The sequence below is a fragment of the Sciurus carolinensis genome, chromosome 7, assembly GCF_902686445.1.
Source record: "Sciurus carolinensis chromosome 7, mSciCar1.2, whole genome shotgun sequence".
NCBI classification, from domain to species: Eukaryota; Metazoa; Chordata; class Mammalia; order Rodentia; family Sciuridae; genus Sciurus; species Sciurus carolinensis.
The window spans coordinates 21,400,372-21,419,821 of NC_062219.1; the positions used below are offsets into that span (position 1 = coordinate 21,400,372).

Sequence of the window (19,450 nt, forward strand, 5' to 3'; positions counted from 1 at the left end):
ATTAAAAAAGAAGAAGAAAGAATATAATAAATAAAGGCACCCAAATACTAGAATCATAAAATAAAAATCAACCCTCCAAGCAAAAGAAAACCAAGTAAACAAAGAAAATAGAGCAATAAAGGAAAATATACGATAGAGGAGACTTTTCTAACAAAAGAGAAGATAGTTCTGCACTTATAATTTTGAAAACCCCCTGGGATAAATTATTTTCCAAAGAAAACATTTTTAAAATCAAGAAAATAGTATGTGTGTCTGCAATCAACATTATTAATCAGCACAGATCTTGAAGTTCCACCACACTAGCCAGATGCATATATGTAAATAATTTTAAAAGAAAAGTCATCATTATATACAAGTAATATATCAATAAAATGAAAAGGCCAACAAAGTCAACCTTATATCCATAGACACACACTCATGCACAGATACACAACACTCCTACACAGAAGATACAAAAAAAAGGTAATATACACCAACAATTCAAAAAGAAACAAGAAAAATATATAACTCTTTCATAATAGTCCTGGCAAGAAAGTTTTAATAAAATTTTAAACTTTACTGAAACAAAGAAAAGGAAAAATGACAAGTATAATTTCAAATTGAACTCTGTCCCATGAATTCATTAAAATGATTACAAGATTTTACTTGAAAAATACAGAAAAAGAATATGGATTTTTAGAACATCTGGTAGGAAAGGACTGTTAATTTCAGAATAATTGGGGAAAATTTACTGTACCAGATGAAGAAATATATGTTTTAAAAATGAAAATATGGTCATTTTCCCTGGTATAATTAATTCAAAATTAGCAAAATTAAATATAAAATAGAATTAAATTTTAAATTATGATTTAAAGGAAGTACCACCAATAGTAAGGAAGGGATAAATTCATTCAATAAAAAGTATTGGAAATATTGGTTGTGCATTTAAAAAATCAAGCAAATTAAAATTTGGAGGTTTTTGTGCTTGTTGTTTTACTTTTTATATTTTTATGTGCCAGGATGGGAGGCAGTACTGTGGATTAAAGCAGCGGATGCTTTACCACTGAGCTATATACCCAGTCCTGCTCATATTTTTTTTTTTCAGTGCTGGTGAAGCCAGAATTAAGGACAGGTAGTTAGTGTAGAAATAGGGGATCGGGTCAATTCAAGGAAATGAAGCCATGAAGCCATCTGCCTCTGGAAGTTAGAGACTGCCCCTGGAAGAATGGAATGTCAAGGATCTCCGGAGCCCATTGATTACCAAATTTACCTGCCTTTATCAAGGACTGCAAGCAAGGAGCTGCTAATTAATGCCCCCTGGGCCCTTATCTGCCTGAATCATCTTGGCCCTCCCCATGCCCATGGCTTCTCACTTAATGCAAAACCAGGCCTAGTTATGTAGGCAGGAAAGAGAGATAAGGGGGAGAGAACTGGAGAACAAAAGAGAATTTAACCTATAAAAGAGAATTTAACCTATAAAAGATGGAGGGTGCGCTCACTTCTTGGGACTTTAGAACATCAGCCATGGCCCCCTTCTTCCTGCCGGGAGAAGTCTGTATTATTACCTTTAAATAAAACCTGCTTAATCTGCTTGCCTTGGCGTGCTTCTCTAGTGTTCAATCTTCAACATTAGAAGGAGCAGAACTCGTCACCGGTAAACAGCAGTATCACTGGGGATTAAACCCAGTGTGAGGCAAGCACTCTGCCAACTGAGCTATATCCCCAGCGCCCTCTCATTTTTTATTTTGAGACAGGGTCTCACTAAGTTACCCAAGCTAATCTCAAACTTCTGGGTCCTCCTGCCTCAGCCTCAAGTCACTGGAATTACAGGCATACAACACTGTGATAGCTAAAAATTCTTTCTAAAAATACACATGAATATTTACTTCACAGTGAAAAGTTAACTTACATGCATGTTTCATTTTAATTAATGAAATCACAAAGAATAGGATTATAAGATATAATTACATAAAATTAAACTTTTACATCTCAAAAACCACCATTAACAAAATTAAAGGATACATGAAAAGCTATGACCACTTATGCAACAACAAAAAAAACCATAAACTGTTTATATCTTTAATGAAAAAAAAGTTTTTGCAAAAATAAAAAATGGTAAAACCATGGTTAAAAAAAAAGAAAAGCATATCTGGGGTCCAAAAAACATACATAAGAATATTGAAATCTCACTGATAAAAAAGTGAAAATAAAACTGAAATGGAACCTATTACTATAAAATTGGCAAAGATCTTTTCTAAAAAATTCTATCAATGTTAGCCAGGGCTCGAGAGGAAGGACACATTTACAAGACGGTTAGTAGAAATACCGTAAGCCAGAGTCTTAAAATATTACCAAACTCATCTTCATCTAATAATCAAGTCCATTTTATAAATATGGTTAAGAATATCATCCAACCAAGAGCGAATACACTTTCTTCTCAGCAGCACATGGATCCTTCTCTAAAATAGACCATATATTATGCCACAAAGCTAATGTCAGCAAATACAAGAAGATAGAGACACTACCTTGTATTCTATCAGATCATAAGGGATTGAAGTTAGAAATAAATGAAAGAGTAAAAAACAGAAACTACTCCAACACCTGGAGATTAAACAATATGCTATTATATGATGAATGGATAACAGAAGATATTAGGAAGGAAATTAAAAAATTCTTAGAGGTAAACAAGAACAAAGAAACATCATATCAAAATCTCTGGGACACTATGAAAGCAGTACTTAGAGGAAGATTTATTTCATGGAGCGCATTTAATAAAAGAAGTAAAACTCAACAAATAAACGACTTAACACTACAGCTCAAAGCCCTAGAAAAAGAAGAACAGACCAACACCAAAAGTAGTAGAAGACAGGAAATAGTTAAACTCAGAGCTGAAATCAATGAAATTGAAACAAAAGAAACAATACAAAAAATTGAAAAAATAAATAGTTGGTTCTTCGAAAAAATAAACAAAATTGATAAACCTTTAGCCACACTAACAAAGAGAAGACGAGAGAAAATACAAATCACTAAAATTCAGCATGAACAAGGAAATATCACAACAGACACGACTGAAATACAAAACATAATTAGAAGCTATTTTGAAAATCTATACTCCAACAAAATAGAAAATTTCGAAGACATCAACAGGTTTCTAGAGACATATGAATTGCCTAAACTAAACGAGGAGGACATACACAATTTAAATAGACCAATTTCAAGTAATGAAATAGAAGAAGTCATCAAAAGCCTACCAACAAAGAAAAGTCCAGGACCAGATGGGTTCTCAGCCGAGTTCTACAAAACCTTTAAAGAAGAGCTCATTCCAATACTTCTCAAAGTATTCCATAAAATAGAAGAGGAGGGAACCCTCCCAAACTCATTCTATGAAGCCAATATTACCCTGATACCTAAACCAGACAGAGACACATCGAGGAAAGAAAATTTCAGACCAATATCCTTAATGAACATCGACGCAAAAATTCTCAACAAAATTTTAGCAAATCGCATACAAATATATATTAAAAAGATAGTGCACCATGATCAAGTGGGTTTCATCCCAGGGATGCAAGGTTGGTTCAACATCAGGAAATCAATAAATGTCATTCACCATATCAACAGATTTAAGTTAAGAATCACATGATTATTTCGATAGATGCAAAAAAAGCATTTGATAAAATACAGCACCCCTTCATGCTCAAAACACTAGGAAAAATAGGGATAGCGGGAACATTCCTTAACATTGTAAAGGCCATCTACGCTAAGCCCATGGCTAATATCATTCTAAATGGTGAAAAACTGAAAGCATTCCCTCTAAAAACTGGAACAAGGCAGGGATGCCCTCTTTCACCACTTCTATTCAATATCGTCCTTGAAACTCTAGCCAGAGCAATTGGACAGACCAAAGAAATTAAAGGGATACGAATAGGAAAAGAAGAACTCAAACTATCCCTGTTCGCTGATGACATGATTATATATTTAGAGGAACCTGGAAATTCCAACAGAAAACTTTTAGATCTCATTAGTGAATTCAGTAAAGTAGCAGGATATAAGATCAATGCACATAAATCTAAGGCATTTTTATACATAAGCGATGAATCTTCAGAAAGAGAAATTAGGAAAACTACCCCATTCACAATTGCTTTGAAAAAAATAAAATGCTTGGGAATCAATCTCACAAAAGAGGTGAAAGACCTCTACAGTGAGAATTACAGAACACTAAAGAAAGAAATTCAAGAAAACCTTAGAAGATGGAAAGATCTCCCATGTTCTTGGATAGGAAGAATTAATATTGTCAAAATGGCCATACTACCTAAAGTTCTATACAGATTCAATGCAATTCCAATTAAAATCCCAATGATGTATCTTACAGAAATAGAGCAAGCAATTATGAAATTCATCTGGAAGAATAAAAAACCCAGAATAGCTAAAGCAATCCTTGGCAGAAAGAGTGAAGCAGGGGGTATCGCAATACCAGATCTTCAACTCTACTACAAAGCAATAGTAACAAAAACGGCATGGTATTGGTACCAAAATAGAAAGGTGGATCAATGGTACAGAATAGAGGACACGGACACAAACCCAAATAAATACAATTTTCTCATACTAGACAAAGGGGCCAAAAATATGCAATGGAGAAAAGATAGCCTCTTCAACAAATGGTGCTGGGAGAATTGGAAATCCATATGCAACAGAATGAAACTAAACCCATATCTCTCACCATGCACAAAACTAAACTCAAAATGGATTAAGGATCTCGGAATCAGACCAGAGACCTTGCATCTTATAGAAGAAAAAGTAGGTCCAGAGCTTCAACATGTCGGCTTAGGACCAGACTTCCTCAACAGGACTCCCATAGCACAAGAAATAAAAGCAAGAATTAATAACTGGGATAGATTCAAACTAAAAAGCTTTCTCTCAGCATAGGAAACTATCAGCAATGCGAAGAAAGAGCCTACAGAGTAGGAGAAAATCTTTGCCAATCATACTTCAGATAGAGCACTAATCTCCAGAATCTATAAAGAACTCAGGGGGCGATCCAAGATGGCGGCCTAGAGGGAGAATGCACCTCCGGTCGCTCCACAACCCAGGAGTTAAGAAGGGGAGGCATTGAGAGACTCGGACTGAAGTGGAGCCACGGGTGAGTCTGCCCACTGGGTAAAGCTCGGCCCGGGTGGCAGGCCCAGATAGAGGTGGCTTATCGGAGCCGGGCAGGGCAGCTAGAGTCATCCACAGGCAGTCCTGCGCACTCCGGCGGTGGGCCCCGCCCACACAGCCAGCTTCTCCAGGTTCTCGGAACGGAACTGGCCCGCTAGTGAGAGCCTGTCTGAACAGAGCAGGCTCCGAGTCCCGGAGGTGGCTTAGCAGAGCCGGGCAGGGCAGCTTGAGTCTTCCCAAGGTAGTCTCCCACACTCCGGCAGTGGGCTCTATCCACACGGCCAGCTGCACGGTGCAGGCCCACAGTGAGAGCATTTCAGCACAGAGCCAGTTCCAAAACGTGGAACCAGTAGGGGGCTAGGGGCAGTATTCTTCGAATGAGCTGCTTTATCAGATTCCTCCAAGACATCAGGCTACTGAAGGCTGGGAGGTGATACACTGGAAATCTACTGGGACACTATAAGCCAATAGTGGAAAACTGCAATATCTCAGGGTCCCACTGACAACTGACCATTATGAGAAAACAAGGGAAGAAAATGTCCCAAACAAACCTAGATACTACATCAATAAAACCCAATGACAGCACAGCAGAAGAAATGTCAGAAAGGGAGTTCAGAATGTACGTAATTAAAACGATCAGGGAAGCTAATGAGGAGATGAAAGAGCAAATGCAGGCATTGAAGGAGGAGATGAAAGAGCAAATGCAGGCATTAAATGATCGCACCAATCAACAGTTAAAAGACCAAATACGGGAAGCAAGAGATCATTTCAATAAAGAGTTAGAGATACTGAAAAAAAAACCAAACTGAAATCCTTGAAATGAAGGAAACAATAAACCAAGTTAAAAACTCCATAGAAAGCATAACCAATAGGATAGAACACCTGGAAGACAGAACCTCAGACATTGAAGACAAAATATTTAACCTTGAAAACAAAGTGGAACAAACAGAGAAGATGGTAAGAAATCATGAACAGAATCTCCAAGAACTATGGGATATCATGAAAAGGCCAAATTTGAGAATTATTGGGATTGAGGAAGGCTTAGAGAAACAAACCAAAGGAATGAACAATCTATTCAATGAAATAATAACAGAAAATTTCCCAAATCTGAAGAACGAAATGGAAAACCAAGTACAAGAGGCTTATAGAACTCCAAACATACAAAATTACAACAGACCCACACCAAGGCACATTATTATGAAAATACCTAACATACAAAATAAAGACAGAATTTTAAAGGCCGCGAGAGAAAAGAATCAAATTACATTCAGAGGGAAACCAATAAGAATATCAGCAGATTTTTCAATCCAGACCCTAAAAGCTAGAAGGGCCTGGAACAACATATACCAAGCCCTGAAAGAAAATGGATGCCAACCAAGAATCTTATACCCAGCAAAACTTACCTTCAAATTTGACGATGAAATAAGATCCTTCCATGATAAACAAAAGCTAAAGGAATTTACAAAAAGAAAGCCAGCATTACAGAACATTCTCAGCAAAATATTCCATGAGGAAGAGATGAAAAACAACGATGCAAATCAGCAACAGGAGGCGCTAGCCTAAAGGAATAGCCAAATAAAGGAGAAACCAAATCATGTCAAAAACAAATATGAGTCAATTGACTGGGAATACAAATCATATCACAATAATAACCCTGAATGTTAATGGCCTGAATTCATCAATCAAAAGACACAGACTGGCAGATTGGATTAAAAAGAAAAATCCAACAATATGCTGCCTGCAAGAGACTCATCTCATAGAAAGAGACACCCATAGACTAAAGGTGAAAGGATGGGGAAAAACATACCATGCACACGGACACAGCAAAAAAGCTGGAGTATCCATCCTCATCTCAGATAATGTGGACTTCAAACCAAAACTAGTCAGAAGGGATAAAGAAGGACATTACATGCTGCTTAAGGGAAGCATAAATCAGCAAGACATAACAATCATAAATATCTATGCCCCGAACATTGGCTCATCCACGTACGTCAAACAAATCCTTCTCAATTCCAGAAACCAAATAGACCACAACACAATAATACTAGGCGATTTTAACACACCTCTCTCACCACTGGATAGATCGTCCAAACAAAAATTGAATAAAGAAACTATAGATCTCAACAACACAATCAGCAATTTAGACTTAACGGACATATATAGAATATACCATCCAACACAGAATGAATACACTTTCTTCTCAGCAGCACATGGATCCTTCTCTAAAATAGACCATATTTTATGCCACAAAGCTACTGTTAGTAAATACAAGAAGATAGAGATACTACCTTGTACTCTATCAGATCATAATGGATTGAAATTAGAAATAAATGACAGAATAAAAAACAGAAACTTCTCCAATACCTGGAGACTAAATAATACACTATTATATGATGAATGGATAACAGAAGACATCAGGAGGGAAATAAAAAATTCTTAGAAGTAAACGAGAACAAAGACACATCATATCAAAATCTCTGGGACACTATGAAAGCAGTACTTAGAGGAAGATTTATTTCATGGGGTGCATTCAAAAAAAGAAGTAGAAATCAACAAATAAACGAGTTAACACTACAGCTCAAAGCACTAGAAAAAGAAGAGCAGACCAATACCAAAAGTAGTAGAAGACAGGAAATAGTTAAAATCAGAGCCGAAATCAACGAAATCGAAACAAAAGAAACAATCGGAAAAATTAATAAAATAAATAGTTGGTTCTTTGAAAAAATAAATAAAATTGATAAACCCTTAGCCACACTAACAAAGAGAAAGAGGGAGAAAACTCAAATTACTAAAATTCGGAATGAACAAGGAAACATCACAACAGACACGAGTGAAATACAAAACATAATTAGAAGCTATTTCGAAAATCTATACTCCAACAAAACAGAAAACCTTGAAGACATCAACAAATTTCTAGAGACATATGAACTACCTAAACTGAACGAGGAGGACATACACAACTTAAATAAACCAATTTCAAGCAATGAAATAGAAGAGGTCATCAAAAGCCTACCAACAAAGAAAAGTCCAGGACCAGATGGGTTCTCAGCCGAGTTCTACAAAACCTTTAAAGAAGAGCTCATTCCAATACTCCTCAAACTATTCCATGAAATAGAAGAGGAGGGAACCCTACCAAACTCGTTCTATGAAGCCAATATCACCCTGATACCTAAACCAGACAGAGACACATCAAGGAAAGAAAATTTCAGACCAATATCCTTAATGAACATCGATGCAAAAATTCTCAACAAAATTTTAGCAAATCGCATACAAATATATATTAAAAAGATAGTGCACCACGATCAAGTGGGTTTTATCCCAGGGATGCAAGGTTGGTTCAACATTCGGAAATCAATAAATGTCATTCACCATATCAACAGACTTAAAGTTAAGAATCACATGATTATTTCAATAGATGCAGAAAAAGCATTTGATAAAATACAGCATCCCTTCATGCTCAAAACACTAGAAAAAATTGGGGTAATGGGAACATTCCTAAACATTATAAAGGCCATCTACGCTAAGCCCATGGCTAATATCATTCTAAATGGTGAAAAACTGAAAGCGTTCCCCCTAAAAACTGGAACAAGGCAGGGATGCCCTCTTTCACCGCTTCTATTCAACATCGTCCTTGAGACTCTAGCCAGAGCAATCAGACAAACCAAAGAAATTAAAGGGATACGAATAGGAAAAGAAGAACTCAAACTATCCCTGTTCGCTGATGACATGATTATATATTTAGAGGAACCTGGAAATTCCACCAGAAAACTTTTAGAACTCATAAGTGAATTCAGTAAAGTAGCAGGTTACAAGATCAATGCTCATAAATCCAATGCATTTTTATACATAAGTGATGAATCTTCAGAAAGAGAAATTAGGAAAACTACCCCATTCACAATAGCATCGAAGAAAATAAAATACTTGGGAATCAATCTCACAAAAGAGGTGAAAGACCTCTACAATGAGAACTACAGAACACTAAAGAAAGAAATTCAAGAAAACCTTAGAAGATGGAAAGATCTCCCATGTTCCTGGATAGGCAGAATTAATATCGTCAAAATGGCTATACTACCTAAAGTTCTATACAGATTCAATGCAATTCCAATAAAAATCCCAATGATGTACCTCGCAGAAATAGAGCAAGCAATTATGAAATTCATCTGGAAGAATAAAAAACCTAGAATAGCTAAAGCAATCCTCAGTAGCAAGAGCGAAGCAGGGGGTATTGCAATACCAGATCTTCAACTCTACTACAAAGCAATAGTAACAAAAACGGCATGGTATTGGTACCAAAATAGACAGGTAGATCAATGGTACAGAATAGAGGACATGGACACAAACCCAAATAAATACAATTTTCTCATACTAGACAAAGGTTCCAACAATATGCAATGGAGAAAAGATAGCCTCTTCAACAAATGGTGCTGGGAAAACTGGAAAACTATATGCAATAGAATGAAACTAAACCCCTATCTCTCACCCTACACAAAACTCAACTCAAAATGGATCAAGGACCTCGGAATCAGACCAGAGACCCTGCATCTTATAGAAGAAAAAGTAGGTCCAAATCTTCAACTTGTTGGCTCAGGATCAGATTTCCTTAACAGGACTCCCATAGCACAAGAAATAAAAGCAAGAATAAACAACTGGGATAGATTCAAACTAAAAAGCTTTCTGTCAGCAAAGGAAACTATCAGAAATGTGAAGAGAGAGCCTACAGAGTGGGAGAATATCTTTGCCAACCATACCTCAGATAGAGCGCTAATTTCCAGAATCTATAAAGAACTCAAAAAACTCTACACGAAGAATACAAATAATCCAATCAACAAATGGGCTAAGGAAATGAACAGACACTTCACAGAAGAAGATGTACAAGTAATCACCAGATATATGAAAAAATGTTCAACATCCCTAGTAATAAGGGAAATGCAAATCAAAACTACCCTAAGATTTCATCTCACCCCAATTAGAATGGCGATTATCAAGAATACAAGCAACAATAGGTGTTGGCGAGGATGTGGTGAAAAAGGAACACTCATACATTGCTGGTGGGGTTGCAAATTAGTGCAACCACTCTGGAAAGCAGTGTGGAGATTCCTCAGAAAGCTTGGAATGGAAACACCATTTGACCCAGCTATCCCACTCCTTGGCCTATACCCAAAGGACTTAAAGTCAGCATACTACAGAGATACAGCCACATCAATGTTCATTGCTGCTCAATTCACCATAGCCAGATTGTGGAACCAACCTAGATGTTCTTCGGTTGATGAATGGATAAAGAAACTGTGGCATATTTATACAATGGAATATTACTCCGCAATGAAGAATGATAAAATTATGGCATTTGTAGGCAAATGGTCGAAATTGGAGAATATCATGCTAAGTGAGATAAGCCAATCTCAAAAAACTAAAGGACGAATGATCTCGCTGATAAGCGGATGAGGACATATAATGGGGGGTGGGACGGGCTAGCATTAGGTTTAGGGTTAGGTTTAGAGTTAGGCTAAGGAGAGCAGTAAGAATGAAGGAAAGAAGGACTGTGTAGAGGGAAAAGAGGGGTGGGAGGGGTGGGGGGGAGGGGAAAAATATAATAAACATCATTACCCTATGTAAACGTAAAAAAATAAATAAATAAATAAAAAAAAAAAAAAAAAAAAAGAACTCAAAAAACTCTACACCAAGAATGCAAATAATCCAATCGACAAATGGGCTAAGGAAATGAATAGATACTTCACAGAAGAAGATCTACAAGCAATCAACAAACATATGGAAAAATGTTCAACATCTCTAGTAATAAGAGAAATGCAAATCAAAACCACCGTAAGATTCCATCTCACCCCAATTAGAATGGCGATTATCAAGAATACAAGCAACAACAGGTGTTGGCGAGGATGTGGGGAGAAAGGTACACTCATACATTGCTGGTGGGGCTGCAAATTAGTGCAGCCACTCTGGAAAGCAGTATGGAGACTCCTTAGAAAACTTGGAATGGAACCACCATTTGACCCAGCTATCCCACTCCTTGGCCTATACCCAAAGGACTTAATAATCAGCGTATTACAGAGATACAGCCACATCAATGTTCATAGCTGCTCAATTCACAATAGCCAGATTGTGGAACCAACCTAGATGTCCTTCAATTGATGAATGGATAATGAAAATGTGATATATATATATACAATGGAATATTACTCTGCCATAAAGAATGATAAAATTATGGCATTTGCAGGCAAATGGATGAAACTGGAGAATATCATGCTAAGTGAGATAAGCCAATCTCAAAAAATCAAAGGAAGAATGATATCGCTAATAAGTGTATGATGACACATAATGGGGGGTGGGAGGGATTAGTGTTAGGGTTAGAGTTAGGTTTAGGGAGGGGGGGCAAGAATGGAGGAAGGAAGGACTGTATAGAGGGAAAAGAGGGGTGGGAGGAGTGGGGGGGAAGGGAAAAAAATAACAGAATGAATCAAACAACATTACCCTATGTAAATTTATAATGACACAAATGGTATGCCTTTACACCATGTACAAACAGAGAAACAACATGTATCCCATTTGTTTACAATAATAAAAAAAAGAATATATTTAAATGGATATTTTCAAAATGTACAAAGATATGATCTTAAAAATCCATTCAAAGAATAAGGTAAAGACCATAAAAGCTATCCCTTTCAAGATTTGGATAGTGACATGACATATACAGGCTAAAAATTGAAAAAAAGATTAAAGTTTTCCAAGGTATTACAATGTGCTGTCCTGTATTAATTAATTTCACTTTTACTTTTGTGTAGTATTTTCTTTTCTTTTTTTTTTTTATTTTGGTACCATTGATTGAACCCAGGGGAGCCACATCACCAGCCCTTTTTATTTTGAGAAAAGATCTTGCTAAGTTGTTTAGGGCCTCACTAAGTTGCTGAGGTTGACTTTGAATTTGCAATCCTCCTGTCTCAGCCTCCTGAGCCACCGGGCATGCTCCACTGCACCCAGCACATTGGGTTATTTCATACTTTATTTTCACTTCCAGCACATTGATAGCTATTGACTAAAATTCTTACCAGATTTATTTCTATCTACTATAGGCCTGGTCAAAATCTAGCAAGAAGAAGGCTCAGAAAACAATCTCTTTAATAGAAGGTTATAAAAGAACTTGGGATTATATATGGACTCACTTTCTCTGCTCTTATCCACATTCATCAAGTGTGAACAGAAAGAGTATACATTTCAGTGAATTGAAAACCCTTTTTAATTTTTCTAAGAATATACACTATTTAAATAATAAAAATTAAATGTGTTTCCATATTAGTTAAAACATGCCATCCATATGTCATCAGACTCCTCTTAAAGGAGCTGTATTCACCACAGTTTATTGCTCAGTACAAATTTCAAAAATTGGAAACAACTCTTGGTACAAGTTAACTGTTTCATGGCCCATGAACTTGTAGTCATATTTTTAGATATTAAATATGAACTTAATTTGTACATACCCTTTACGATCAGTGTACATTCTATTAACTCTGTCCCACTTTGCATTCAATTGAGTCAGCATATCCCTGATCTGAATGGCTTCAGGTCCAGAGGCTTCAAGGATAACATCTGGCTGCTGTTCATGAACAACTGCGATCTGTTCCCCAAGTTTGTCCAGTTGGTCTTTGATATTCTAAAAACATAGTGTCGTGCATTAACAAAATCCAGCAAAATGATAAAGGATCACAGATAACCAAAAATGTATATTGTATAACACTCATTTAAAATAATAATGAGGCCAAACATTGTTGCTGGAGAAAACTGGAAACTTTTTTGGTGAACACCTGCATTGGTCAAAGTGAGAGGAATGCAATACCAATTGGGGGGAAGGGGGGATCCCCACTGAAGTTCAAAGTGGCTTTTGGACCAGACGTAAAAAGCTTCAGTAACATTCTACGAAGGTAACAAAGGGTTCAGAGATGGAATTATCTATATTTTCAAAGATTTAAACATGATAGTTTAAGTGACAGAAATGAACTATCCAACCTATCAAATCTTTCAGTGATTTTATTGTGACTTAATATATAAATGCAATCAGTTTAGACAACAAAGCCTAGACAGAATTTAATGGTTTCACTTAGAATCAAGATGTCATCCCATACCTTCCCAACCAGTCAACCTTAAATCATTCTAGATGACCAGATAAAAGCTGACATTTCACTCAAATGAGAATCAAGTTCAGGACTATGTTCTGTGCTTATGTTTAAAGCCTCTGCTGTTGCAAATAATAACTGCATACACAAAAATTCACACCCAATTTTGAAAAACTAAGATTTTTACTATATTTCACTGGTGAGTATTATTCACATCTATTACTAATGTGTTGGTACTAATTTTAAAACATGTGGGTCATCTAAGTGAGCATGATAATTCTTTACTTTATTTCTACGTGAAGTGTGGACATTCCTTTGCAGTGTCCGCACATTTACCTTCAGTGAGTCTTCCTGAAAGGAGAAGTCTTCATAGACAGTGTTTTTTAGCTCAGGAATATTAAGTGATAATTCCACATCATCCATGGTAAGTAAAATTTTGTTAATTTCAACCAGATAATCCGAGGGGAGAGGTGACGATCTCATCCCAGAAGCAAGCAGACTTGGTTTCTTCTGTTGAATAGGTACAGCCTAGAAAACATTTTTGAAAAAATAATGCAAATATTTACGAGTCTCACACTGAGTAACAGCAAACTGAGAAAAATACAAGACTATTGTGTAGATACATTCAATACCATGAAACAAAATAAAGAATCTTAATTAATTCTAATTTTTATTTAATTTTAAAACTGCATTGCTACAGAAACCCTTAAAACTCTCTAATCTTATTTTTTAGTTAATATTTGAAAAGTTTGTCTTTAAGACCTAAGTCATCTAAACTCACTTTGCAAACAGGAAACATAACAATTCTTTTCCTAAATTGTTGAGGAAATGAGAAAATGCTGCCAATAATGAAACTGTATGAAATAACCCAGTTTAAGATTATTATTATTTTACCTTTTTTTCTTTATTTCTTCTGCAGTACTGGGGACTGAACCCTGGTCGTCACACATGCTAGGCAAGCACTCTAGAGTTAAGTCCCCAGTGGAAGGAAGGAAGGAAGGAAGGAAGGCAGGAAGAAAGGAAGGAAAGGAGGGAGGGAGAGAGGAAGGGAGGGAGGGAGGGAAAAAGAAAAAAAAAAAAAAAAAAAAAAAAAGGAGCTGCATCCCAACCCTTTTTCATTTTATTTTGAGACAGGGTCCTCACTAAGTTGCCCAGGCTGGTCAAACTTGTGATCCTCCTGCCTCAGCCCCCAAGGAGCTAGGATTACAAGGTGTGTGCCACCACACCTGGCTTATTTCACCCTTTAAAACATATCACAATTAAACATTTCTGGGCTTCACTGCTGAAAACATGAGTTAAACTTGTTTTCAAAACATCACAAGTGGGCAAGGTGGTGTGCACCTGTACTTGAGAGATCAAGTTGCCAGAACCCAGAAGTTCAAGACCAGCCTAGATAACACAGAAAGAACCCATCTCAAAAAAATAAGTAACAAAAATTTTTAAAACTAACATATGAAAGGCAATGGGAATTTTGATGAAAATAATATCCAGGTAACTCATTATATAATCTTACCTTTGAGAACAATATTACATAGCATGAATATACTACAGAAGACAATGGGTCCTGACAGTACTATACTCGATAGACCCAAGGTTCTGTGGACTACTCATTTGCCTGATGTAGTTATTCTGGATCTTCCATTCAAAGCTTTCTCTATAATAAACCATTCTCTAGGCTGGGTCACTTGCATAAGGAGTTCAACTCTGTACTCCTAGATGACTACAATTTAATAAATGGTATCTATTATTTGCAAAAAGACAAAGTGTAGCTACTTATGAATTAAGGTAACTTCCTTAACATTTTCACTTCCATGTTGAATTTCTAAAAAGTGATATTCATCTATAAATTCAAAAATGAAACTAGAAATGATCACAAATGCACAATCATTCAGTTAGTGATCTCGAAAGTGGTTACAATCCCTAAACAAAATCCAAGACTCCAGACTAAAATTCATGAGTCAGTAACATGGTGTTCACTTAAGAGGTCGACATTTATCGACTCCTAGAATTTAATGAACTACTGCTTTCATCAGTTTCTGGACAGCATGTTGGAAGCAAGTCTACAGGTTTCCTGAATTTACCAATAGGATTAATTATACTTGTCTCTAATATTAATTTTACTATCCTCATGCCACATATTTTAATTTTAGTCAGAAAAAAAATTTCTAGATATATGTGTATATTGTCTAAAAGAGCAAAATTCTATTTGTAAGCAAATATAAGAGATAAATAATACATTCCCCCAAGAACCAGTTTTTGGCTTTGGATTTGGTTTTGGTTTTTATGGTACTGGGGACTGAACCCTGGGTGCTCTACCACTGAACTGTATCCTGAGCCTTTTTATTTTTTATTTTGAAACAAGGTCTTGCTAAGTTGTCAAGGCTGGTCTTCACTTGTGATCCTCTGCCTCAGCCTTCTGAATCATTGGGATTACAGGTTTACACCACCATACCTGGTAAGAATCAGTTTTGAGTAAAAAGAAGCTAAATATTTTTATAAAAGAAAAAAATCTAAAATAATATTTTCAGGTTTTTATTTCCAACTGAACAATTTGTTCTGGAAGATCACAAGATGAGGCTCAACTATTTCATCTCTTACCTTCAAGGAAAAAGAAAAAAAAAAAAAAAAAAAACAATGAAAGTACACATGGGTTGAGTACTATTTCAAAAGAGTAGGAAAGAAAGTGCGTCCCCTTTTTCCTGGTTGGCTTCCTACCCATGAACCAGGATCCTGCAGAGGCCGTCTGTTTATCTAAGACCAAATATGGCTCCAAACTTCGTGCCTACAGGACATTAAACTTTGAAGTGCTTTTCCTCATTGAGCATACTAGGAATTACCATGTGCCAAATTTTTGTTTTAAGGTTTGCTCTACTGGCTATGTCTAAGGGCCACTTTTCCACCTTAGCAACTTCTCCAAGATCAGGGAGTCTGTGCTGCTTCCTCAGTTACATAACAGACTGTCTGTCATCTGTCAAGGCCACATGGACCTGAGGCTTTAGAATGAACTGGGGAGGTCAGTAGGTATTAAAAAGCTCTCAGTTAAAAAAATAAATCACATTCATCAAGACTGCCTCTTTTCCTACCCAGACTATAAAGACAACCCAGTTCAATATGTGCTTTCTATATTCCCAGAATAGATTCCCCCCTCCCCAAGGGAGTGATCAATCAAAATGACTTGAAGAAAAAAAAAACAAATGTCCTCAGGATCTGACCTAGACATTCCTTCTGGAAAATTTTCTCTTTTTAAAGAATTCTGCAAAGACCCAGAAACACAAAGACACTACAGATTAGTATTGAAATGAGACAGTGTTACATGATATGGCTTGTGAAACACCAAACTCAAGTCTGAATAGATGGAGTTTATTTTAAATGAGTATTCTATAAAATCTTATATAAGTTCTGTTTTTCTCAAATTATAGGGAAAAAAAAAAAAAAAAAAAAAAAAACAGAACTACACAGAAGTGACCCTTAATCAACTCTGGAGGATAAAGATGTTTTAGGTCAAAAGCCATAAAAAAAAAAAGTTAAAAATTGCATATGGCTACATAAAAATTTTAAATGGCTGCATGTTAAAGGTAAAATAATTAGAAGATAAAAATCAGTAAAATAATGTTGTAGCAAATATAACAAGAGACTAATATCTTTATTTTATAAAGGACTCATACATATTTAAGAAGAGTAATATCCTAGTTAACAAATGGATAAAGGTCATCTACTACATATTTCAAATAAGAAAATGAGTCTAGTAACTGGTGGCTTTCAATCTTGATTACACATTAGAATCATCCAAAAAATGTTTAGTTCGTTTTCTAAATGCCCACATCTAGATGCAACCTGAAAGATTCTGATTTTAGTTGATTTATGGGGCAGTTTAGAGCACTGCTATTTTTTTTTTAAACTTCCCCAAATGATTCTAAAGGTCATTAAGACCTTTAAGAATGACATTGGTTTAAAAGACTATATATCATATTTGAAACTATATATCATAATTGAAAACTATGTATCAAATTTGGCCTAATGAAACAGGTCAATCATTTTAGTTACAATTAATAATGCTAATGAAACCACATAAAATACACTTGTAACAGTTTATATGAAAGCTTTAAAAAATCAATTTATGTACTGAAAGCCTAAAATTTATTTCTATTTTGGATCACTAATAATTTCTGATTTGAGAACTAAAGTTTAAAGAAGAATATACTTCTCAATGCAAAATTTTCAGATAGTATCTACATAAAAAGATTCATATTTATATAATTGAAAGTGAATATACAATAATTTTAATAAAACTAAATACAGGAAAATAACATCTAGTGTTGGCTAAGTGTAGGAAAACTAGAACTCTCATATCCTCATTATGGAAGCATTAATTGGCATAAATTTTCTATTGGGTTATTTGGAAAATCTATTAAACAATCTATCTATGTTCAAAGATGCAACAATTGCAAGGAATTCTAAGAACTGATCCCAAGGGGCATTAAGAGATGAACATGTAAGTGGTAAAGTGGCCCTGGGTTCATTCTCCAGTAGAAAAGAAAAAAGAAATGAGCACACCGACCTGTGTAAGATGAGTGAGAACGGTCTGGATTCTCCAGGCAGTACAGGGGCAGAGAGGCTCTCTAAAACGTCCCAATGAAACAAATGACTCTGATAAAATCTGATACATGTTAGAAGTGAAAAATGGAGTTATATATGAAAAGATAATGCATTTTTAGGGTAAAAGACAAAACCAGTCCAGGAAATAGGAACCGAATCAGAGGTGCTAAGATGGAGAGTGTCTTTAGAGAAATGTAAAGAAAACCAGCAGAGCTGTGGACATGGGGAGGGACAGCAGAGCAAAGAAGAGGCAGCCTCGGCCTGATGTTCTACTGGTGACGCTGCACTTAAAGTCTCTGTGTTTTGCCAACTTTCTGAAGTTTCTTAGGTAAAGGAATGACCATGGGTTATACCTCTGGAGGAAATAATTCTGAGGAAAATAAGAAGGATGCACCAGAGTTAAAAACAAAACAATAACAACAATAACAAAAAAACTGGACATAAGAAAACCAGAAGGAGATCCATTGTAACAACTGGGGACAAAATCATTGGTCTGAATTACAGAACGCACAGTGAACTAGAAGTTAAGTCACTTTCCCATGGTCCTATAATAAGCAACTAGAGGAGTGATAGCTAACTTCAAGTTCAGATCTATATCTGCTTCATTCAGTTCTCTGGTTTTGATCCCTGCTTGACATGGAAGAGGAACAAGGTTTGAGGGATCAAGAAATAGCTGAGAGAGATGCTGAAGTCTCTACCTTGAGGGACTAGCTAGTTTTTAAGGACAGTGACTAAGGTAGGAAATAAATCAGGGAACATGGAGGGTGCAGGGAAATGGCAGTCAGTTTGGGGCATATCACAAAGTTGCATCCAACAGTAAGCCAAATCTTCATTGGAATTGACTCAGACCCCAAAAGGATCAAAGAAAGCTGATTCCATAAGAGGTTACCACAGAGCATACCCCTGGGGATCACCAGCCCCAATTCCGATGCAGCACTGCCAACTAAAGACAGATCCTAACCTCAAATATCAATCACAGTACTTTTTTGATGTGGCCAAGACCTCCACATATCAAATGCAGAGCTGAAGGAGAAAGTAACTTCTGAAAAGGATTGATTTTTTTTCTAGGTCTCATACCTAATCAGAAAAGACCAATAAGGTTTTACTCTTCTACTTCATTGACTCCGGCCCCATCCAAAAATATAAATCTATCTAGTAAAACACATTAGAAAGGAGGAGATAATATCCCAACAGGTTTCTGTGAAAGCATCCCCAGAATGTGAAATAAAACTACCCAAGGACAGGAGCTGAATAAGTTATGTAAATGCAACCAGGATTCTCCCATCAGACCTTAATTTTGTTGTATCTTGTGTGCAAAAGTAACAACTGCAAACGGATCTTTTCTTTCTTGTTATCCTCCATAGGCTGATGTAGCATTTGTTCTCCTCTTCGCAGAACTTCCTCAACCTGGGCTCTCTCCTCATCCATCTGAATGTTTAAAAGAAAAAATGATTCAAAAGAAAAATGCATACTTATTTACTATCTGTCAGCAAGTGAGAGGACTAACATATGAAGTACAGCACAAGCCATCATATCCTAAATAATAAAAATAATTCATGTTTCTCTTAAAATATTTCCTATTTGAAATTAAAATATCCCAA

At 36.1% G+C, this 19,450-nt stretch overlaps 1 protein-coding gene across 7 annotated transcripts in view; it reads right to left on the minus strand.

Annotated features, from left to right (window-relative positions):
• The window catches only part of Utrn (utrophin), a 517,740-nt gene that overhangs the window by 297,939 nt on the left and 200,351 nt on the right, over positions 1-19,450 (minus strand). For all 7 annotated transcript variants that reach the window (XM_047558901.1, XM_047558897.1, XM_047558902.1 and 4 more), the window contains 3 exons: positions 19,140-19,277; positions 13,590-13,781; positions 12,621-12,793 (listed from right to left, as the gene is read on the minus strand). In XM_047558901.1, coding sequence (XP_047414857.1) covers positions 12,621-12,793; positions 13,590-13,781; positions 19,140-19,277 — 503 coding nt within the window. The remainder of the gene's footprint in view (positions 1-12,620; positions 12,794-13,589; positions 13,782-19,139; positions 19,278-19,450) is intronic.